General features: G+C 39.8%; 1 protein-coding gene across 1 annotated transcript in view; it reads left to right on the forward strand.

Annotated features, from left to right (window-relative positions):
• Positions 1-8,785: 8,785 nt before the first annotated feature.
• smg1 (SMG1 nonsense mediated mRNA decay associated PI3K related kinase) overlaps positions 8,786-24,298 on the forward strand; it is a 59,730-nt gene continuing 44,217 nt past the window's right edge. Inside the window, exons 1-14 of the mRNA XM_061845738.1 lie at positions 8,786-9,028; positions 14,435-14,583; positions 14,777-14,929; positions 15,087-15,223; positions 15,309-15,367; positions 15,764-15,977; positions 16,451-16,576; positions 17,763-17,835; positions 18,029-18,126; positions 18,204-18,377; positions 19,453-19,674; positions 20,433-20,534; positions 21,614-21,904; positions 23,809-23,939. Coding sequence (XP_061701722.1) covers positions 8,949-9,028; positions 14,435-14,583; positions 14,777-14,929; positions 15,087-15,223; positions 15,309-15,367; positions 15,764-15,977; positions 16,451-16,576; positions 17,763-17,835; positions 18,029-18,126; positions 18,204-18,377; positions 19,453-19,674; positions 20,433-20,534; positions 21,614-21,904; positions 23,809-23,939 — 2,009 coding nt within the window. The 5' untranslated portion in view covers positions 8,786-8,948. The remainder of the gene's footprint in view (positions 9,029-14,434; positions 14,584-14,776; positions 14,930-15,086; positions 15,224-15,308; positions 15,368-15,763; positions 15,978-16,450; positions 16,577-17,762; positions 17,836-18,028; positions 18,127-18,203; positions 18,378-19,452; positions 19,675-20,432; positions 20,535-21,613; positions 21,905-23,808; positions 23,940-24,298) is intronic.

Consider the following 24,298-nt stretch of genomic DNA (forward strand, 5'->3'; position numbering starts at 1 on the left):
AAGAGAGGAGAAAACATACCTAATACTGTACTCCAGATACTCCTGATATTGCAGAATCTCCAATGTCATTAAGGTCACCAGAATGAGCGCATATCAGCACCCAGGTTGAGATCAGAGTTTAAAATTGCATTAATTATGTTTACTTGTTCTTTGTTGCTCTTTGTTCTGAAGGGCAGCACCAACTCCCGGAGAAAAAAATCCTCGTGTGTTTTAACACACTTGGCCAATAAAGTTGATTCTGATTCTGGCACGTCATTGCTAAGACCCAAACTATTTTTTGACACAACTGCTTCAAAGAACTTCCTCGAGTCACAGGCAATACACATTAATCCAACTTCAAAGACATCCTCTCTAAATTAATTTAAATGGCGTACAAAAGAAAACACAGGCACAGTCTACTTTATCAAATGCATTTATTATATATTAATCCTATTTTTTGTAAAGTGCTTGATATGAATTTAGTTTCTGAATGAATAAAGGTTTTGGAAATCACAAATGTAAATATCAGTAATAAACATGGTCGTGAGGATCAGGTGGTTATGTATGGATACCTTCTCAAAGACAACTGCAATTCATGGTTAGAACTGTATGTATGCATACTACAGCTACATTACTCTTTGTATGTACATAATGTATGTTATGTTGCATTACGACACCTATGTGACCTTGGTTGAATGCGCATTGACCTTTGACCAATGACCGCTGACAATGAAAATTTCACCTTTTATCCGATGTCTCAGCTCAAACCATAAAAGAATAAAAAGAGTTCTGATCTCAGTATGCATGTCACGGCAGAGGCAGTGACATCAGGTTGGAAAGCAGGGACTACATTACAGTATTGAAAGTGTTCGATAGAACGGGATGTGGTCACACTGAGATTAGGACTGTCTTGTATCTCATTCCCATGGAAAACACTGAAATTGAATTACGATTCAAACTGCATAAAGATGAATGAATGAAAACAGTTAAGTTAGCACATGTGCACTCACAGGAAGAGCCGACACTGCGGTGGAGATGACTCAGCCGCTCGGGTTGCCATGGAAACACACCATCTTTCCAATCAGTCTCTAAGTAACCGCGCCGTTGCTGAGGACTGAATTTGTGCGTGTGCATGTGACACACGCAGCTTTGAATACCATTAGGTATGCTGAGAATGACCAAAGAGATGGTTCATTCAGCAATTTTCATAAACACAGTTCAAATCCAAGTATTTATTAAAACCTTTTTAACATCATTTATTAGAGATATACACAGACATATCAAGACAGTTGGAAATAAAAGAATGACTTAATTGTAAATAGGACCATGTACAGTTCTGTATTGTAATTCACTGTTCACGGTGGATACTGGCAAAAACTGTTTGCTGTGAAGCATACCTGAGATGCATAACAATCACCTCTCAAAGGTATTTATTATTCCTACAGTGGAAGGTAAGATAATGTCACTTTCCTGGCCCTTCAATGACAAACAAACAAAGGCAAGAGAAAAAACACAAAATGCATGTTTTTGACTTCACATTGCATCTATCGTTCACAACATAGACATCATAACATTACTGGTCCATGTATTTATTCTAGTTTATATAAGAAAACATTGTCTGTTATTGCATTATGGATTAATACAATAATAATGAATATTTTGTGAGGGTATGGGCAAACCAGCCTTGCAGAAGTAATATCAACCCCTGTAGTTTTCAAAACTAAATAATCAATTTGTTGTTTCTTGATCCAAAGCAAAGTGTTCAAAACTTTTGTTGTTGCAATTGAGACTATCAGAGTTTAATCCTTTAACATATTTATTATTGGCGGTGGCGTTTGAGAGGTGTATAAAATGATTTACTTGTCAATACATGAGACGAAATACCTGTATGAGATAAACTATTCCACTAGTGTGGTTTGAATGTACAGTGGACTACGATTTCAGCGTATAAAGTCAAAGATAATTATCATAATCTGTAGTACGGAGTATGTAAAAAAAATGGAATCAGTGATATCTTTTTCCAAAATCCCTTAAATCAGACATGTCGACCTATTAAATAACTGCCCGTATTTCCTTGCACATTCCTTCGCCTTCATCCACCTTGCTCCCCAGCCCTCTTTCCATTCATGTTTTTCATGCTATTCATTGTGCTCCGCTACCAAGATAAGATAACAGACCGACCTAACCCACCCACTGCAAGCTTTTTCTCCACACAGTGATCTGTGTGTTCGGATGGATTGACGTCAGGGCTGACGCACGGCAGCCTGGGATGTCCGGTGCCATCAAAGGCCTGTATGCCAGGCCTTGAACAGGGGTATTATTGGCCAGCAGAGGGAGAGCCACACAAAAGGAATAGGATGAGAGAGGAGGGGAGGAAAAGTGAGTTTTTGAATGAACCTCAGAATATCATGCAGATGAAGAATTATTTTATTACATAGCACAGTCAACCCTCGCTATTTGTGTTTGTGAGTGACCTATGCAAATCATGAAAGCTCATGGAGCCCGCCCAAATATATTCATCATTGCATATACTAACCCTAATATGCTCCAAACAAAAGATCCAAACTCAGTTATCAAACTCATTTTACGCTACCCATGAAAATAAACTGTTGTAGGGAGGATTTGATTTAGAAAATATGCAGGCGTGGACTTGTACAAATTATTACTTTGCTGTGAGCAATTTGATTTTAGTTTTGACTCATTATTTAATAGAGACCCTCAATTTCTAAAATTCATCCTGCTGCATGGACTCTTTTTGTAGACAGTGCAAGTGTGGTCGAGCACAAAAACTGCCATATAATAATAATAATAATAATAATAATAATAATAATAATGCATTACACTTATACAGCACTTTTGTAGGAAATCAAATGCACTTTGTCATGCACTATCCATTCACTGCTCTGTCACACCTGTTGGTGGGAAACTGCTTTTGAAGGCACAGTTGACTTGAGGCAGTCTGGTGCAAGCATGGCTGCCATCCTGCGTCTACGGCCCCTTCAACCACCACCAAACATCCAACTACATTCCTTCACGATATCTTGATTTCCGTACGCATGGACGGTGTGTTTGATCATGACTCAGACTAATGTACTCTTGAAGATGCACCTGGCGGAGTGAGAATTTGATGTAAGAAAGTCCTTTTAACCTTACAACTGCTGGGACCATGTCTACATTTTGTGCATCTGGTCTACGCAATTTTGGTCAACCTGACCAGGCCACATGCAGACAGATAACATCCTCAGACATGCATAGTGAATGACAGACATATTTTAACAATGAGCATCAGATCCTTGTAATCATTGTAGAACTCAACTCTTGCAACACATTATTATTGTCGTTGTTATTATTATCATTATTACTATGATTTTTAAAATATCCCACTTAATCACTGCCACGCATCCCTGGTGGGAGCACATGAATGTTCGTTGGTGGGGCTAGATACTGTACATATTTACGTCTTCAGTGGTTTTCAACAGCTTATTCCCTGCTCAATAAGAGTACCCACTAATGTCGTATGTTGCCACACTCGACGAGTGGGCCTCATGCAAGGATCGCTGGATTTATTCAAGGTGCGTCTCCATTTAACAGTAGTGCGGCACATTTACAGGGAATAACAGGAACCGCTTTGATTGGAGGTGAATCAAGTTGGCTGTAGGCAGCTCAATTTTTTTAATACACCGGGTAAATTTAATCATGAAAACCCTGTCTAACATGCCTCAGAGCAGAGTTATGTCACGCACCACATGTAATGTAAGATGGACATATTCATTCCCTTAATATTTGAAATGTATTTGTGATTATGTTACCTACTTACACCTCAGTCCTCTGCACTACTAATATTTACCAATTGCTCCTAGCATTTTTTTTTTTTGGTACTATTTTATTTATCTCCACACAATTTCAGGCATTACAGGCAAACTTGAGATTTTTTCTTGGACAACGTTTTTATGTTCTGTAAAGTTATTTTGAGGATTTAAAAAAAGATTATATTATTAAATTCATCATTATCATTATTAGTATTACTTTTGTTGTTGTTGCTTATATATGCTTATATATGCTTAAAATCTTTCCCTTTCACTTTTGGGGGGGATTTTTATTTATAATAACCTCTTTTGTGTATGAGTGTCAAATGTTGCCTGTATTTCTAAATTGTTGGAGCTGCATCATACTTTACAAAAGAAATTATTGCGGCCAGTGGAGTGTTATATGTGCGGCAACCAGTCCAGGACGTACCCTCCCTCCTGCTCGATGACAGCTGGGATAGGCACCAGAACTCCCGCGACCCTTGTGAGGATAAGCGGCTCACAAAATGGATGGATGGAGTGTAAAATGAACGTTTTTAATGACGCATTTGATGCGGTAGGATTCCCTCTGGTGGTCAAAATGTAAAGTACAATGTTGCCTCGAGATTTAGTGTCGCCTTCACAGTAAATCGGCTTAAATGTGTGGTATACAGCACAAGGCAAGCACTGAAAAGACAAAAATCATGGTTTTAAAATTGATAGCACGAATGAACAAGACTAATGTCTCTATATCCCTGGGCATCAGTAACCGAACCGTATTGTGTGAATGCTGGGATTCGAACATTACCAAAGTAATCACCATCACTCAGCAGATTATAACTGAAAGCGCAACAAGTGCAGCTCCTTTAGGACTCATTTTTGGTTTATACATTTTGTCTATGGACCTTTCCTGGAAGAAAATTGATAACAAATACAGTACATGGAGTATTCATAATATACCATGTATGTAATTAAAACACCATTTTCGATTACCAATGTTTTTGCATTAGAATGTAAATTCTTGTTTTTTTTTTTTTTAATATCTGTATCAGTTTCAAAAATAGCTGTTTTAACATAATCTTGCCATAACAGTGACACTCACCGTAGAACATAATGTTTCGTGTTTTATTTCAATGAACAACCATCACTTATGTCATGTCTTTATTTGCTACTACTTGGTGACTAAAAATGAAAATGTGACTACAAAACAGATTAGTAGACAGTATCAATCAGGACCTGGTCGGCCTTGGTCGGTTAAACCCAAAGTAAGTAGGACTTCTAGTATGCCCCGGTCGGTAAGGCGTAGTAGCTCTTAGCCGTGTCGACCCATCTCTTGGATGTTAACTTCCAGGGATCTTGGAACCAATAGAGCCAATAGAGGTTGGGCTGCTCCCCATTGACCCAGATCTGGTGGAGTCTGTTCCAGTAGTTCTCGGTCCAGATGAACCACGTCGAGAAGTCTGTGGTTGGGTCACCCAGTGTTGTCATTGCCCAACTGGTCTCTTGAGCAGCTGCATGGCAAAAAAGACACAAAGTGAACTATGGAATTGTTTTGTTGCAAACTTTGTCAGCCTAATAGCATAATTTCCTTTAAATTATGTTTCCAGATAGCAAGATAAAAACATCAAATTCAACAAGCAAGAAGAGTTCAGTGTCAAGATGAATTAAATTGAGTCTGTGGGTAAGAATGTGTGTGTGTATGTGTGTGTGTGTACCTGGGGTCACCGCAATTCTTTCTCCACTGGGACGGCCAGACGCGCCCATGATGACCACTGTCATCAAAACCAGGATTTTCATCTTCATGTTGGTTTCCATCTTGATCCTCACACACACGCTCTGTTTGTGGGCTGTCTTCCCTCCCTGAGAGCATGGATGGCTTGTGTGTGTGAGCGTGAGCCCGGGTGGGTTTAAATCTGCTTTCTTAAGTTTCGTTTTGACTTCTTACACTTGATAAAGAGTGTCACATCGAAGCAGATTTGTAGCGGGAGGGATGTGACAGTGATGTAAAAAGAAGCGATGACCTTGGAAGTAGTTGAGCACTCGCTTCTAATACTACTGTATATCAATTGTGCAAGGGGTGTGTGGAGAAAAATCATTTTGGAAATCGAATATATTATTAGTATATTTATTACACAGCATAATTTGCTGTTTTGATTGGTGTCCAGTAAACGTAGTGTAACATTTCCAGTTTTTTTTTTTTCCTATGGACTCTTATTTTCTCTGGCGGCACGGTGGTGCGACTGGTTGGAGCATTGGCTTCACAATTCTGAGGAATGGGGTTCAAACCCCCGGCCCTGCCAGTGTGGAGTTTGGATGTTCTCCCCATGCCTTTGTGAGTGGGTTTAGTGGCTTAGAAAATGGATGGATGGTTGTATTTTCCGGTGGCATGGTGCCGCAGCTGTAGAGTGTTGGCCTCACGGTTCTGAGGACCGGGGTTAAAATCCCGGCCCCGCCTCTGTGGAGTTTGTATGTTCTCCCCGTGCTATACCTCCTGCTGATGATAGCTGGGATAGCTTGCATGTACATGGAACCCAATCCTCTTGATTCTAGGCCAGCAGTGTGAGCCTGGGCTTGTTCCTTCTCTGCCTCATTGAAAATGGGATTGTGCCTATATCACCCTTCTGGGGCCGACTGGTCTTGGATCTCCTCACATGTCGGCCTTATACCTGGGGACATTCGCAGTCAGGTCCTTCAGGGGACAGGGCTGGCGCAGGCCATAATTATGCCAATGCCAAAGCTGGTTTTAATGCCTCTGGTCAAGTTGCTCCACTCCTCTGCTTGGCCAGTCCCCCGATTTTAATGCATCATAAAGCATTCAGTGGGGAGAGGGCCACGTTTGGATGGGGACGACATTTGGCTGGGTGTCCGGCACCCCCTGCCTAGTTCCCACCCCACCACCACATCTTACATTGTTTGTTATTTTTTTGGGGGGGCAGCAGGAGTCCACTCTCCTTACCTCTCCACTGGGGGGTGGTTGAGGCGGATTGGTGGTGCTGGGAGACCACGCTGGGTCTTGGGGGCATAGGTGAAGTCCACTTGACTGTATCTCCCCTATGATGGGTGTGTTGGCTATATAAGACTATTGACAGATAACTACTATACTCAACCACACATTAGTCGCACTACCTTGATTATGATACCTGTCCTGTCCTGTCCTACCCTGTCCTTTTCTGTCCTGCCTCTTCCTGTCCTTTTGATTAGTTGCTGCATCCTTTCGTCACAGGGTGTGTCCCCAGTTCACAAATGAGAAAGCGACTCCTTTGTAATGTCATTTTTGATCCAATAGCTAGCTATTTCACTTCTGTACTTTGGTACCCTATTCCGCGTGTCTGTTGTGTCTCTCTGTCTCTCTGCTCAAAACCCTTTCATTCTGGCTGCATTTTTAGTGAACACAATAATACAAAAAAACAACAGTGGGGCATTTTAAATATCCCTATTGCACAGCAAAATACTTAGAACATGGAAAATGGCACACAGACCCACCATTCTGCCAGACTATGCAGCTGAACAGGACAGGTTAAAAACATAATAATGGAATAATAATATTTATAACAACACATATCTGCATTCCTCAGACCGAGGAGGATGCTTGGCACAGGGGACAAGACATCCCATATTTCACAGGTGGTAACAGTGTATCCCACTCAGAATGTGAGGGTTGGCCATATCTCTTGGTGACTCAAGGTACAAGGTCATCATTCCATTGAATTTGTACATTCAGTAATCCAGAAATTAGTCCAAAAATGTAATCTAAACTGAAACTGCGAGGGAGAAAGAGACTGCAAATACAAATGTTTTAAGAGCTCATGTTTTGTTGTTACATTGAAAAAAAGTGTGTGTGCCTAATTGCTGGGAAGAAGCCTCGTTTCTGGTATTTATTTTTCTGGTATTTATGTGCTTATATTAATTTTGGAATTTTCATTACTTTGCTTTAGTCTGAGGAATAGTTTTAATTTTTTATTTTTGTAATAGTTTAAATTGGCCGGCACGGTGGATCAGCTGGGAAGAGCCTTGGCCTCACAGTTCTGAGGACCCGGGTTCAATCCAAGCCCCACCTGTGTGGAGTTTGCATGTTCTCCCGGTGCCTGCATGGGTTTTCTCCGGGGACTCCAGTTTCCCCCACATCTCAAAAACATACAACATTAATTGGACACTCTAAATTGCCCCTAAGTGTGATTGTGAGTGCGGCTGTTTGTCTCAATGTGCCCTGCGATTGGCTGGCAACCAGTTGAGGGTGTACCCCGCTTCCTACCCGTTGACAGCTGGGATAGACTCCAGCACTCCCCGTGACCCTTGTGAGGATAAGCAGCAAAAGAAAATGAATGGATGGATAGTTTAAATTGCCCTTTGCCTCTTTGGTCTGGAGGACACGATATCCATGAATTCACAAAACAATTTGAAACGTGGACTTGTCACACCACAGGTCACTTTTCAACTTTGTGCCAGTCCATCTCTAAAGAACTCGGACCGAAAGAAGCTGGTGGCATTTTTGGGTACTGTATGTTAAGAAGTTATTTCATAAAAGGTAAATACAGTTTACAGTACATTTGTCCACTTTGATCCATATAAATGAAAACAATGATCAAGAACATGGTTGAAAATAGTTTTTATTGAGACATTTCCGATTACTATTACTATTATTTGAAGCAAGATTTGCAACAAGATAATAATCAATAGTCCAAATGTATTGGTAATTATTTGAATGAATGAATGAATGAATGATGAATGAATGAATGAATGAATGAATGAATGAATTGTCATCATACGACTGTACTGTACAAGGAAATTGGAGAGCCTCTCCTGAGTCGGATTTTATGGGATTTTTTTTTCATTATTCCACGAATATACTGGTCCAAGTGAGATCAAACTGGAGTGAATGCCGCCCCAGACGTAAATTGAGTTTGATATTGACACCACTTGCTTGCCAGCATACATTTTCAGTAGAGCCAAGTACACTAATACAGTACATTGTAGTCTAAGGCAGCAGTCAATAGGTGGCAGTAAAGAAAGAAGACGTATGATTGGGATGCATCTTCCAGCACGAAGAAGGCTAACCAAACACAACCTCAAGCTAACTGTACCAACGAGTTGCGATACTTGACATTATCAGAAAGTGAAACAGAAGCACGCGGTATTCGCTTAACGTTACCGCTGCAAGCGGGCCATGCAGCTCCCCAGAAGGTAATGAGCCGGAAAGCCTCGAGGTCTCGGCTCAGCGGTGCCCACAAACTGCAGCAGCCACACCGGAATGACTGGCAGCCCAGGTTGGTTCCCTGTTTCGGGATGACCGATGAAAAGAAAACGCTGTGTTTTGGGGCCTATCCTCAGCCTCCTCGATAATTTGTCACCGCGTGGAAGGGAACTTGTTGTTATTCCCATGGTTGTTAAATTAAATCAACAGCTATCCGTGGCCTAGTAATGGCCTAGTAAAACTACGTGCTTGCGAGCCGTCACTTGTCTAGTTTGGGCTTGTGTGCGAGCCTTACATGCGGGATTGATTTGGCGGTATGACGCTAACGTTAGCATGGCATTCCTTTCAAACATTTATTCGTAATGTGTCAATGCCTGCTAAATTCTGAACAGTATTGGTTGGACGTCTGGCTTAAACCGCGCGCCAACGTGTCAAAAATTCTGACATAAATTTGCCTTTGTTTGATGCTATCTGGCGCCGAGCTGCAGTGGAGCGGTGTGTGTTCATTTGCATTATACGCGTTCATAGAGTTCAATACATCGTCTGATCTGATGTTTTCATGAAGGCAGCTCATCCTCACCAGTGGACCTAAAATTGCCCAAAGATTCAACTAGGTTTATTTTGCGAGGCCGAAGGACACATTTCATTGTTTTCGTTTCCACGAAAGCTTCCCCCGACCTACCTTTCCCCTCCGAAAGCGTCTGTTTTATATCCACCCCTACCGCCTTAAAGTTTTGTTTTAATTCGCGGCCTAGATGATATCCGGTTGATGAGCACTCTGTGTCCTCTCCATATTCAACTATGACCATGCGGAAACAACAATAAAGTGTGACGGCACTGCTTAACATTCTCACAGTGTTATTTGCAAGTGCTTATATTTGGATAACGGTCACATTTTGTAAAGTTAGTAACTTTTCCTTGGAAATGTTATACAGTACAGTATATTAGTGAAGGGTCCTGCACGCTCGCCCAATTGTGTCGACACAGCGGTGTGTTGTGTGTCGCTTCATGGTGACATCTGGTGGACTTAAAAAGAAAAAAACAATTTCAGGATGGGTGCATAGAGTGGAGTGCGGTCTATTAGTGGACAGAGTGGACATCAAATGATTAATTAACGTGCTTACCGAATGAAAGAGGTGGGTGTATTTCAGTTAATTTGAATGCCACTAAAATGACTAATGCATCAGTCACTAAAATGTTTTATTACATGGAAGTAAAAATTACATTGTAAATATGTTTAAGGTATCTGAAAATTACTTCTGACATATGAGTGCCTTTGCATGTTTATGAGCGGACGAATGAGGGGTTTCTTATTGAAAACTTATTGCTTCAAATTGTAGGCGGTGAATAAGATCTCTGAAACCCTCATCTTCCACGATGCTCAGGGGCTGACAGTCTTTGACAATCACATTGACCATCGCCTGATCTACTGTTTGCTATCGAGAAACGTATAGTCCAAAAAGATAGTTTCTTAAAATCTCATGGAATACTCATAGTAATATCAATCAATGAAGTGGTGGCTGCTGCTTTTTCAAGGAGGGGAAGCTCAATTTTTTTCTTCCTACATCATAAATGTTTATTCATTTACAATGGTCACATTGTAACATGTGATTAAGTAGTCAATTATTAGTTTCATTTTTTTGCAGTTTGTATTTTTTTTTTATTAATTTGGAGATTACCTTCTTTTTATTTATCAACATGTTGCGATGTTGTTTCAAGAATGACTAATGTTCAAATTGCGAGGTTCCACTGTTCATTCAAACTCTTCTTAAATGGGAGCACACTTTCCACCATTTAAAGTGTCTCTGATTAACCCAACTTAAAAAACCAAAGTTCATGGTGTACTTTTGTCCAAAGTTTGGTGAGATAGACTCCAGCCCTCTCACAACCCTTATGAGGATGAGCAGCTTGGAAAATGAAAATGGAAATAAAGCTGCTCTGGGAGCCATTGTCAGCAAAGAACCTCTGCAGGATCGAAGGGATGTTGTTCACAGGTTAAGGGTAGGTTAGGTTAAGCGAAAGGTATGAAAGAATTTGAAAGCGTTGACTGTTCCATCTATTCAATTTCTTAGCCGCTTATCCTCACAAGGGCGGCAAGAGTGCTGGAGCCTAACCTAGCTGTCAACGGGCAGGAGGTGGGGTACACCCTGAACTGGTTGCCAGCCAATCGCAGGGTACATCGAGACAAACAGCTGCACTCACAATCACACCTAGGGGCAATTTAAACTGTCCAATTAATGTTCCATATTTTGGGGATGTGGGAGGAAACCGCAGTGCCCAGAGAAAACCCACGCAGGCATGGGGAGAATATGCAAACCCCACAGGTGGGTCTGGGATTGAGCCCAGGACCTCAGAACTGTAAGGCCAACGTTTTCCAGCCACTCCACCATGCTTCCGCGTTGACTGTTCTTTGAAACGTAAGAAAATAGGGCACATAATTGACAGTACCAAGAATTGGTCATCCTGCCAAAATTGATGAAAAGACATGACGGCAAAAATGGAAGTTTGGTTTGACTAAATTTGCTGGTCAACACATTTAAGCAGTATTTTCACATTGGATCAGTATTCTATTTAGAAATAGCGTTTCATTTTTTGGTAGTTTTGTGTAGGAATAGGCATCATTGGAATTTGAGGAATGGTTCCTTATTTCGATTCCAGTTTGAAACGATTCAAATTTTTTTTCGGGGACTGGGTCACAAAAAGTTTCCATTGTTTGAGTAAAGAGTGTCTAAATTAGTAACATCTATTTTGTTAGCAGCCCGCAGCATTGACTAAAATGAACATTTTGCCAACCTCACACTCAACACCTACACATCCAGGTGTACTCTGAGTGACGTGTAACCTTTCACAGGATGGTTGCTACGCAGGCTAAACCATTGGACAGTGTGCCTCAGAGTGAGAGTCCAGGCATTGTGGGCAGCGCCAAGCCGTCACCGTGCTTGCTCCTTTCCCCCAGAATTCCTTGGAGTGGTGTTTTTAAATACAGATCATAGAAAATCAAGCTGAACTCTTTCATTTGTTCCATATTGTTGGCTCAACCAGTTCAATATTATTTCATATTGTTGCGTGTGTGCATGAGCTAAACTGTATATCCATTTAAGTTGCTATATTTGAATTTATTTCATGAAACACTTGCGGTAGCTTGTTTTAGTACACAGGTGTCAAACTCAAGGACCGGGGGTCAGATCTGCCCCGCCGCGTGATTTTATGTAGCTCGCGGAGGCAAATCATGTGTATCAACATTCCCTGATTTTTTTTTTTTTTTTTTTTTCCCAAATCTGTTCCAGAAGTTCAAATTGTTCTATCATAAATGATAACGTTGGGATCTTAAAAGCATTTTTGTGTTACCAAACAACAATAGTTGGAAAAACCCATTACCCTTCCAAAACTAATTTCATGTGTAAATATAATGAGGCAGTTAAGGATTTTTATGGTTTCACAGATATAACGGCCCTCTGAGGGGAAACTGCAAGTACAATGTGGCCCGTGACAAAAATGAGTTTGACACCCTTGTATTAGTAAGTACTTGGGAACTTGATGTGAGTTGAAATTGCCTTGTAAGATTTCTTTTTCTGCAAAGTAAAATAGCTGTTGTCTTTATGTGAGGCATTGCTGCCACACGATAGTCACCAGTGCTAACTGAATTTAGGATTTGAATTACGCATACATGCAAATAAATTGCCATTCTGTGAAATTCGTGTGCACTCGCGACCTACTTTGGATAAGTCACAGGAGTTGGCAAGACCAGAAAACACACCTCTGCTGCTTCTACTGTTAGAAAGTGATGTAATTTTACTTCTTTATAATGATCTGTCACTTGCGGCATTTATCAATTATTGGTTATTAAGTATTACCTCTGCTAGACTATGATGGTGACTTTTGCACTGGCCACTGTTTGAACCAGTTCAGTTTCAGGGCTAGTGACGGTTAAGCCTAGTTGGCCAATCAGACAACACAGGAAAGTCACATGACCTCATTCAGCGTCTTTTGGGCTTCCTAGGCATGGGTATCTACACTAGATAAACTAGCCCAGCTGATCGTAGTGCTTATTTGGAGGCCATGTTGGGAAGGTCTTTGTTACTTTGAAGGCAATAGTGGGCTACTTTTTTTTTTTTTTTTTTTTTTTACATTTAGGTGAATGAAAACAACAGCTTTCATGTATTTGTCTGACACTGTCTGCACAAACGTGGATGTTTCAGATCACTTATAACTAGGGAACTGTGCAGTAAATTGAAGATGTCTTAAGACTGCATGCGTGCACAGACTGCAACATCAGAAATTATTTTAATTGATGTTCATGCTGTTATTTGAAAAATCAGAAATTACTATTTACTCATTACTTGAGTAATTATTTTGCTGTGTACTTTTGACTCTTAAGTAATTTTTTTGGATGACTTCACTTGAGTCTCATTTTTATTGTAATAGTACTCTTACTTGAGCACAGTATTTGGGTACTCTACACACCTTTGAAGCGTACACCCTCTATTGTTACTCTTGCATGTAAACAACATTTTTTGTATATCAGATCAGCCAATGTCGTACCTGTTACAGTGGGATTTTGTATTTTCGCGTTGAGGTGCTTCGGGTCGTGACCCTGGTTATGCTCCCAGCAGAACTGCGAAGTACACGTAACATTGGAGACAAGCTGATCCATTAGTACAGCTTGTATTAATGAGGAAATGCACCTAAAATTATCTAATTATTTTATGGATCTTAATGGTAAACTTATTAAGCGATAGTGCAATTTTAGGTATTATGTCATAACACAGAATGAACTACAAGTTCAGAAGTGGCCAATAAAAATGGCAAAACATTACACTTAATATATTCCTGGAGAATGCATTAGGGTTTAGGCCTTGTCTTTGCTAATTATGAAAAATGAAGTGAAACAGAGATCAGGCCAAAATAAAAAAGCCAAGAATGGAGGCAAATTTAATGTTAAATGTTCAATTTCTATATCAACCTGTACTTAAGCACTGTAAATACGTTTTTCTCTGTGAAGTATTTATTTTTGTCAATTATTTAGCAACATTGTATGATTAATTTGTTACACAAAAAAATTCTGTGCGAGGGCCTGGGGGATCTTCCCAGAGTGCACAATAACATTTTTTTGGGGGGGGCATCTTTTTATGCTTTCTTTGTTTTCATGTCTGATCATCTGCTCTAAATTGATCACCCCACCCCCCAAAATGAATAAATATGATTGCACTGAATTTGCAACAAAGGAATTGCACCATAGCGAAGCATTCATGTACTCTAAATATGTACTCATTTTACTCCTACCAGAAAAAGGTTTACATTACAGTGTGTTATTCAGAGCATTTGTTTCAGTACTTTGCATTTTGTGGATTTACAGGAACTGTATTAAACACACAAAGCAAAGTTTCCATTTTTTTCCCCTTTTAACATTTTGAAGCATCCTAAAGATATCCAACGCAGCATTCATACCCTTTTTGTCTGGATATGTTCTATTTTCCAGTGTTGATAGTGTGTCATTCATCGAGGACGGAGTGAGGTCCAGAGAGCTCGGTTCGGCAGAATTTTCTGACACATTGCCCTTCAGCTTGGCTGAGCAGCCCGTGGTGCCCAGCGATGCCTATGCTGCTGCAGATGCACTTCTGGAAGAGGGTGCGCCTTCTGCACTTAATGCGCCAACAAATTAAATTTTCTTTCTGATTTGAGATAAACTCAGTAATCTGTTAGTCAACAAGGTCTTAGATATGTGCTATTGAGTAAAGAAAATAAAACACTCTTTTAGGTTTATGGGAACAGTATACATGTGAAATGTTGTTTTAATACAGCATATGTTAACTTCCCTCAGGTGGATATGAAGCTGGTCAAAGTGTCTGTGATACTAATTTTGGTTGGAAGTCGCTGGGGCAAGAGTTGAGGGCAAATGACGTGACGACGGATTTAAACTCTTTTCAGCATGGAAACCGTGCTATAGCTTCAAAGGACATGAGGAAATCGCAGGGTGAGACTCACTAAAAGTAGATTCCATTCAAATATTCAGTGGTATCTATCCTGATTTATCTAAAGGCTGTTCCAGCTTTACCAAAAAAGTACAACAATCTGAGTTCACGCACAACAGCCTTAATATTTAAGTGTTTCATGTCAATGTGTTATGATAGACAGAGGGATGGCTCACTCAGATGAGTCTCGGTTGGCCAACCTCCTGCGCCGAGTGTCAAGGGAGGATGATCGTGATCGACGGTTGACCACTCTTAAGCAGTTAAAGGAATTCATCAGTCACAATGAGAACAAAGTGGTCAGTAAAAACATTGCTCTTGGAAAAGAAAAAGTAAGTTTCACTTGCTAACTCTGTAAATGAATGTGGATATATTTTGTTTCAGAACTTGGTCAAACAGTTGGACACCATCCTCAGCACCTTGAATGATATTTTGAATGAGAGGTAAGATGATGAATAACAGATATTTGCTCAGGTTACACATGCATTCATTTTTAAACATGTTTGCAAAAGTTTTCAAATTAGCCGGGTTTGACTTCCTAGGCCTCGAGTAAATGCGGGTTACAGGTTGTGGACAGTTGAGCAAACCCGCATCTCTCTCATTGCGTATCCATTCTATTCCCATCTAGAAATTTTAACAACTTTCTTTATAAAGAACTATTACAAAAGCCTCAGCTACAGCAAAAATAAATAAAAGCTGAAAATGCAGTTTTACTGACGCTTTGAGAAGGTTTAATTACCTCCAGAGTCCTTGTGTACAGTACAGTGCAGTGTTTTCAAACAAAATAAATCGGAAGCCTTCTCCTAACATAGTCTTTGGTGTGTCATTGTTGGGTATAGTAGTAAGCTGCTCTGGGAGTTGCGTCAGGATGCAGCAGCCTGCTTGGGTCTGCTCTGCACTGTGCTCAGTTATGAGGCAGAGCGCATCTTCAAATGGATTTTCCTCAAGTTTACATCAAGCAGTCGTGACGAGGTGAAGCTGTTGTACCTGTTAGCAACACAGCGTGCTTTGGAGGCTGCGGGGGAGAGAAAGACCTTCACTCAAGTCATGCAGGTAACCAGAGGCACAGATCTCAATTGTGTTCAACAGGTGCTTGGTTCTCATTACTTTGTGGGGATAGTTTCTGAAAAGCATGTGTTCAGAATTTTTATTTTTATTTTTTTACAAAATGCCATCATCTGTATTAGAGCCATTTTTTAAAAGTTTTTGTCAATTTTCATTCATTAATTGTGTAAAGTGTACAGTGGACCCCTCGTATTTGCAAGTCCAGACTGCAAATAGTGAAATTTGCAAACTATTAACACCCATTATAATTCCATCGGGGGGGAAAAGAAACACACCAAAAAATGTAATAATTGGTAATAAACAACCAATAAGCATTTTTGAGTGAATGGAAAAAAAAATGGAATAAGAAATGAAACTGGTGTGACCTTGGGCTGGAAGGATTACAAGCTGCAAGTATTCATGGGTCCGCTATGCATATTTTTTTTCCCATCATTTATGACTTAGCCTTTTTTGTGTTATAGCTGGTGATGAGCAATCTCCAGTCAATCTTGGAGAACGTGGACACTCCGGAGCTGCTTTGTCAAAGTGTGAAGTGCATTCTTCAGGTGGCTCGTTGCTACCCACATGTCTTCAGCACAAATTTCAGGGTGAGAGTGTTGACCTTGGATATGATGTTGATGCATATGCTTGGGATATGTAATAATAATTAGACTTAACACCGATCTTGTCTCATTGATCCATAATAATTAGCATTTTATGCTGATCGGTTTAATTTCATAATTCGCCGATCTGATCGGTGACATTGATCAGCTCCGCAAAAGACAACTCCACATTGTCATCCCGTACAATATATTTGAATCCAAAAGCTTTTTTTTTTTCCCCGAGCCCTGTTGCATGTCTTTTGATGTAGAACTTCAAAGATCTGACTACCCCCCCAACAAAAAAATAGGCGGCATGCATCAGACAATACATCTGAAACAGCACATAATGCCTGTATCAGACTACAAGACAAATTGGTGTTTCATGTTTTCCGTCAGACTATAAATGATATAATGATAATAAAATGTCGCTCTCTGGTCAACTCAAATGTGAATGGATACACTCGTTACCGCGGCAATGATCACAATTGATTGCGGAAATATATTGTGGGTTGAATAATAAAATAAGGAAAAATGTGCGGGGGTCATCACCGGTGCAGAAGAGAGGATGTTCATTCATAGATTGCTTGAGGTATGTTCACATACTTTTGATAGATTACTGCTCGCAAGCAGGCAACTCAACATTCTGTAGCCGAACAAGCCTGCGCTAACACTAACGGCTGTACATAAACTTGTTAACATTCTGGTGAATCATGCTCTAAAGGTTTGGTGTGTGTGAAGTATTTTAATTATAATAAAGTCATTTACACACATTTTAATTGTTTTAATGTAATTTAATTAGATTTTACACTAAGTTAGCACCCATTAGTTTCATCATGTTGTAATGTTGGTTTGATGCGACTTGAAAACTTAATGTTTGTCAGTGGCCAATCTTTGAATGCCCGTTGGAGGTCATTGTTGTACCTTTTTGTCTGAAATGCTAGAGAATACTTTTGAAAATACTCGGTGTACAGTACACGGGTAGATACAGTAAATGAAAAAAATCATTTAAAGAGGCACATTACTATCTTGTGATCCGATAAGGGATTGCTTATATTTTTAAACCTGTTGGTGGTGGGGAACTGCCCCAAAAATCCTGAACGTTTAAGTCCTTTCAATAACAATTTCTTATAATGTGCAAGAGCATAAACATACTAACATTGTAACTCGTGCTTCCACCTCCTATTTTCATTAGGACACAGTGGATATCTTGGTGGGTTGGCATATTGATCATACGCAGCAGCATTCACTCACTCAGCAGGTGTCAGGTCAGTATCAATAGTGTTTTTTAAGGGAGGAGTTTTTATGTTCCTAAAACATATACCTCTCCCCAATTAAGTATCATACAGATACTACTGGTATGTGCACGCAATATTTGGAGAAAGAATGAAATGTCACCTTCATTATACCAGTATAATTATAGATTAATATAAGATCCTTGCTTTTTTTTCATGCATAAAGCCTGGCTGCAGAGTCTGGAGCAATTCTGGGTGGCAGATTTGACTTTTTCCACCACTCTGCTTGGACAATTCTTGGAGGACATGGAGGCATATGCAGAGGTCAAACTTGTGTTTCTGTTTGTATGTGTCCTAATTTTTTTAATTAAGCAGGCCTACTGACTTGATTTTGTTTTTAGGATTTGAGCCATGTTGTGTCAGGTGAGGTGCTGGATGAAGACATCCCACCTCCTGCAGTGTCTCTACCCAAACTGGCAGCTCTTTTGAGGGTGTTCAGCACAGTAGTTCGTAGTATTGGCGAGCTTTTCAGCCCCATCAGAGGACCACCCATCACCGAGGTCTACGTCACTGATGTAAGAGCAGCAAACATTGAAACATTTCTGGACTGGTCTATGTTGATGTGATCAAATATATGTTGAATTATTGATTTAGGCTACCAAGTCAGTTGGGAGAATGAAAATTTGATTGTGTCATATGGTGGGGAATTCTTGCAATGCATTATGTAAATATCCATAACCAGACATTCCAATTTTTGAAATGCATTTTCTTCAAATACATTGCATGTCAGTAGAGAAATCAGGAGAGGAACTAGTTGAAAAATAAAATTTTCTAAAAACAAAGTATTTCCTTATGAATATGTCAAGATCGATAGTACTGTAGAACAGTGCTTCAACTTTACTGATTTCCAATTGCCCAGGGCAACTCAACTTATGGGCAAGTTGGAAAACATACAACATTCGCAATTGGCCAAGCGTGTGTGTGTGTGTGTATTTATTTTTTGTATGTAGTGTCACAATATTCATGATGCAGCAAAATTAGAAGTCGTAAATTTGTCTCGGGACAAAATAAAAATAATGAGCTATTGTGCCTATATAGATACTAGCCTATAGCCTATATAGAGACTCCTTGTTATTCGCGCCGGCCTCTGTCCCAGCAAACGTAACAGTATCAGGCATGATTGTTGCTGCAGCAGTAATAGCGTTTAGGAAGTACTGTATACCTGATCACTGTATTTATACAAATGTGAAAATTTGAAAGAATACAATATCACCATAATATATGACATGAAGATGTCTTTTTTTTTTTTTTAAAACTGTGGGCAAACTCTGGCTTTAGTGGGTAGTGTGATTATGCGAGGAGGAGAGGTTTTTCACTATTGCTGCTTTCACCTCCTGGTTTTAAGTTTTCCATCACCCTTCCTGCAATACCGTGAGATTTCTCACAATACAGCATTAATTACCGTACTGTGAGGTTAATACCTTGATTAAACTGAACTGTAATATTTAGCAAACATTTGAATACACTTGGACAAAGAGGACAAGGTCAAATTTGATATGAGCAAGCAAAATTTTTTGGGCACTTTAAAAAGTTCATTTCAAGCAGAAAAATGACTAGTCAACCATTTAGCTTCCCTGTGCTTTTTTCCAGATTCTTAACCGGGTTCTGGCATGTGTGACAACAGCCAAGCAGGTTGAGTTCTCTGAGGCAGTTCTAACTGCAGGGAATGAGTGTGTGGGTGTGTTGCTGGCCAGCATGGAGCCCTGTGGTCAACTAATGGAGACAGTCTTAGCCTATGGCTTGGACCAGTTGGACTGCTGCCGTGCTTGTGGTTCAGACTACAACCTAGCAGCACTCAGCCTTCTCACTCTGGTATGGGCACATTTAATTCGCAATGGGCATTTAACACAATTCTGAAATTCGATGACAAATACTTTTTACTTGAATTTCAGATGTTTCCCCCCACAATTTAATCTACTTTCCATGAAGATCCAAAGTTACATTACTGCTCATAAAATTAAACATCAAATCTGTTCAATCAATAATGAAAAAAAAATGTCTATGCAGTAGGACAGTAAACGAGCTGAAACTCTTCATGGTTATATGCATTGAAGTGCTGACGCTTAAATCTTGCTGAGAAATACGACCAACAGCATCCATAGGTACTCTTACAGTCCATTCAGTTTATTGCATCAACTCGATTAAGCTTTGTTTGTACTTTCAATCCATTTGGATTTGAGGACAACAAACATTTATGGAATGTACTTCCTGTTGTAGGTCTTTTCCAAATTCCATCCTGTCTTCAAATTAAATGCGCAATAATGATTTCGACCCTTTGCTGTTTGTGAAACTAAAGGCCCATCTATGGTTGGCGCTGCACAGCATAATTATAATTATCTTAGCTCAATCAAGTTTCAAATGAGAAAAATAAAATCTTGGTCAAATATGTTAATTGAGTGAAAGTGATTTCCATTAAAGATGAATGTTTAACGCATGTATGTACACAAGTGAATTTTCAACTGTGCCATTTTTGGGTGGGGGGGGGGGTCAAATTGTTCAAATAGGTTATTTCCTTAAGTGTTGTATTTTCTTGATGAATTATTCTCCCCCCACATTTAAAAATGTTTCAGATTGTGGAGCAAATCAACACAAAGTTGCCTGCTTCCTTTGTGGAGAAATTATTAGCACCAGAATCACAGCTGCTGGAATTGCGTTTCCATCGAGAGAAAGAGGTTTGTGGATGTTTTCTTAATAAACGAATGACTTGTTTTGGAAAATACGTTTTGCTGTTAGGAAAACTCACTTTTACACACACAAAAAACATTGGAAAATACAATTCTCATTTATGGTTGTGTCTGTGTTTGTCATTCCTGGGTGCTTCTTTGATTGGCTACATTTCCATGTCACCATCCTCGGCGTCATGACTCAGGAGAAGTTCGCGTTCCAAACACACATGGAAAAAAAACATTTGTCATTCTCGACATGTTTTGGACCCTAAAATTGGGACATATCCACTTTTAAATCTCGTAGGATACATGCATTCTGTTACATTTTCATCCGCCACCCCCTGGACAATCGTAAACCGCATACTCATGAACAATATGCAGTGTTGCTACAATAGGATTTTTGCTTTCCCAGCAGGCAGAAACATTCTATACATAACCATAATTTGTTCAAAAGGTCACAATCCAGTATGCCTCCGTATATGGATTGTTTTAAAATGTAGGGTAGAAAAACATAAAATTAGATCATTTAAAAACAAAACAGTCTTTAAAAAATAGATACAAAAATCTCAGCAATTCCTATACAAAAAATAATTTTGTATATTACGATTAGTCCATAGGTGTTGGTTTGTGTGCCCTGCATTAGGCTGGGAACCAGTTCAGGGTGTACCCCGCCTCCTGCCAGAAGATTGCTGGAATAGGCTCCAGCACTCCTGCAACTCCTTTGAGGATAAGGGACTCAGATAATAGATGGACTAACTGTTATTATATGATACATATTTAATATTTTAAACCCTGTGGTTGTGTGTCAGTAATCTGCTCTGACAATGGGTTTTAATGTGGCTTGCTAGGACACAGCCCAAAATTTTGTGAAAATTTGTGAGGAAATAAGCTCTACTCTCGACTCTTGTATTTGATCCTGTTACCTTTGAAAAGGGGCCATATTGTTGTATGATAAAGTGAAGGGAATTATAATTTTGTTTTACATTTTGCATGTGCAAAATAACATTTTATTTTAAATCTGTGTATGATAGAACAGATTTTAAACTTTGACCTTGCTAATCTAGTTATGTATGTGCACTCTACAGGTGGTGATGAATGTACAAAGCGTGTACCAGGCACTCCTGAGTCTGAAAAACATCCCCACCCTGGAGGCAGCTTATAAATTGGTATTGGGAGAGATGGCGTGTGCCTTGTCCAGCATTCTGGAAACCCTGGATCTGTCTCGTGGATTTGAGCCACCAGATACCCCCTGCCTCAGCATCCAGCACCCTGTTTTCGCTTCTATCACCCTAAACCCAGAGAAGGCACAATTCATCCTCATCTTCAATCTGAGCACTCTCACCACCATTGGGAATACAAAGAACTCGCTCATTGGGGTAAGCTTAGCAGGTTACCAGCTCATTGGTGTTCATCTGCCTTCAATCCAAAATGTTTCTACATCTTTGCAGTGGAATTAGGCTTTAAACAAAATTCTATTTGTGCCGCTCAGTTTTCTGTAACTGCAGCTACCGTCTTGGCGTCAGAAAACTCAACTTTGTGTAGACGAGCGGCCATATTTTAAACGCAGGAGCACCCACATGCACATGCAGATGGCCATTCAGACTCTGATACTTTGATTCAAAGAGCATCATGGTGAAACCCATTGTGTGTCTGCTTTCAAGTCGAGGAAGTATTTTTTCCCCTCATGTTGTCTTCTAAAACAATTGCTTTACAAATATACCAGGGGTGCCCAGACTTTTTTACTTCAAAATCTACTTTTCAAACAACCAGCCTCTCGCAATCTACCAACAAAGGTGGGGGGGGCATATTGGCCACACCTGAATCGAGCGAGGAGATGGATGATAGTTGCAAGGCGCATTCACTCATTTGCTGTCAAGCTGTGCTCTCATCCACTCATCATCCACTGCTCCCACAGGTTAGACAAGTCTGCCCTTAAAGCTCTGAGTCACAGAGATACCAAATGCCTGTAGTATTTTGGCTAAGCCTTCCTGTATGATGGCTGGTATGGAGTTGAAAACGTTTTATTCATTTTTTAACTGTGGCGCAATGTGCGCTCGAATGCTAGCCATCATTAGTAGAGCTTTTCGTGCTCTAAAGATGCCATCCAGACCCTTAGTGTATCTGCATATTTCACTACTTGCATCTTGTAATCTGCCGAATATTATTTTTTCTTCAATGCCATTTTTGTTCAGCCCTTCTTAGTTTTTTTACAAGTTACTGCTAATGTTGAAATGATTAATTTTAAGAGGTTCAAAAGTAGCAGGTACAGATACACAGGCCTTGAGCGCCCTCTTGCGGTTGTCATTGTGAAAATAATGGATAAGCGGTTCTGAAAATGGATGGATGGATAAATTATGTTATAATTTCACATATAGATTGCTCTAGTATACATTGCACCCCCTATGAAAAAAACCTGCAATTTCTAGTCCTAAAAATACGGTATTTGTGAAATCAGGGCCTGCTAAATTGAATATAAAGATGATATGCTCGCAGGAAGCAATGAATTATTCTAGAAGAATCACCTTTCTTGTCATGAACATGCGTGCATGAACACCAATTTTTTCTGTATTTTACCCACCAACACACTCTTGTTAATGGAACACACCATAGCAGGGGCATTTAAAGCACCCGGGGAACAGTTCAGGGTATCTCTGTCTTGCTCAAGGACACCACAGCCACGAGACTGGGATGTTGGTTGATGGTCCGGTTAGGGTCTTGAACCCCAATGTCTCCCACAGTGGCAAGTGATGATCTTAACCATGCGGCCATGGCTGCCTTATCTTCTATCGTATGGAGGTCAACAGATGTTTATTGTATCTACTGCCATAGCATTTGTCTATGCTGGTAACTATTCTTTGCTGGCCTAAGAAATGTAAATCAATAATAATAATAAACTAGATTGTGAATAAAAATTAACTAATTTCCACACAATTTGGTGAATGGAGCCCTTCATTCTAGTTGAAGATCTCAATCATCTAATCTGAATTTTTAGTGTTATAATGTTATAATGAGGTTTGTGACCATGGGTTTGAAGTTACATTGTGATCACAATTTCCAAAGATGTTCGAGTATAAAAGTGCTACATATTTTGCTTTTAATACAGTAATCCGGAAAACTTTCCATTCCATTCCACATTTGAGCTTTTCACTGAAAGTACATGAGAAGCTTGAATAAACATTTTGACCTGCTTGTTTATTGTTTCATGGAAGTATTTGAAGAAAGGATGGACTGCTTTTTTCACTGTCTCTAATGTTCTTTCTTTTTTTCTTTACCCCTTTAGATGTGGGCTTTGTCTCCTACTGTCTTTGCCCTACTCAATCATACGTTGCTGCTGGTGCACTCTGAGTTGGGAGTTTACTACCCTGCCATCCAGTATGCTGTACTTTACACCCTCTATTCCCACTGCACCAGGTAATGTATAAACTAGCTCTTGGACCTGGCCTGTATATCCCCTCTGTGTGTGAGAATGTGTAAGAATTGATATTAAAATAAATATAATAAATATTTGTTGATTGAGTGAAAAATCCTTCATCTATTGGTAAACTTTGCAAGTCTTGTTTTGCAGCTGCATATTATTGGAAAAATTAAAAGAAAAAAATTGGAAAATGCGTGTTGAGCTTTTCACAGCCTGATGGCAATGTCAAATCATCTAGCGTTCGAATCTAAGAAGTCTGTGGTACATGCATATGCATATTAACATTTAATTTTGTGTGGAACAAAAAAAGAATATGGAACTGTGCAGTGACCAAACCAAAAATCCAGTATTTCCA

Source organism: Syngnathoides biaculeatus, chromosome 16 (assembly GCF_019802595.1).
Source record: "Syngnathoides biaculeatus isolate LvHL_M chromosome 16, ASM1980259v1, whole genome shotgun sequence".
Taxonomy (NCBI): Eukaryota; Metazoa; Chordata; class Actinopteri; order Syngnathiformes; family Syngnathidae; genus Syngnathoides; species Syngnathoides biaculeatus.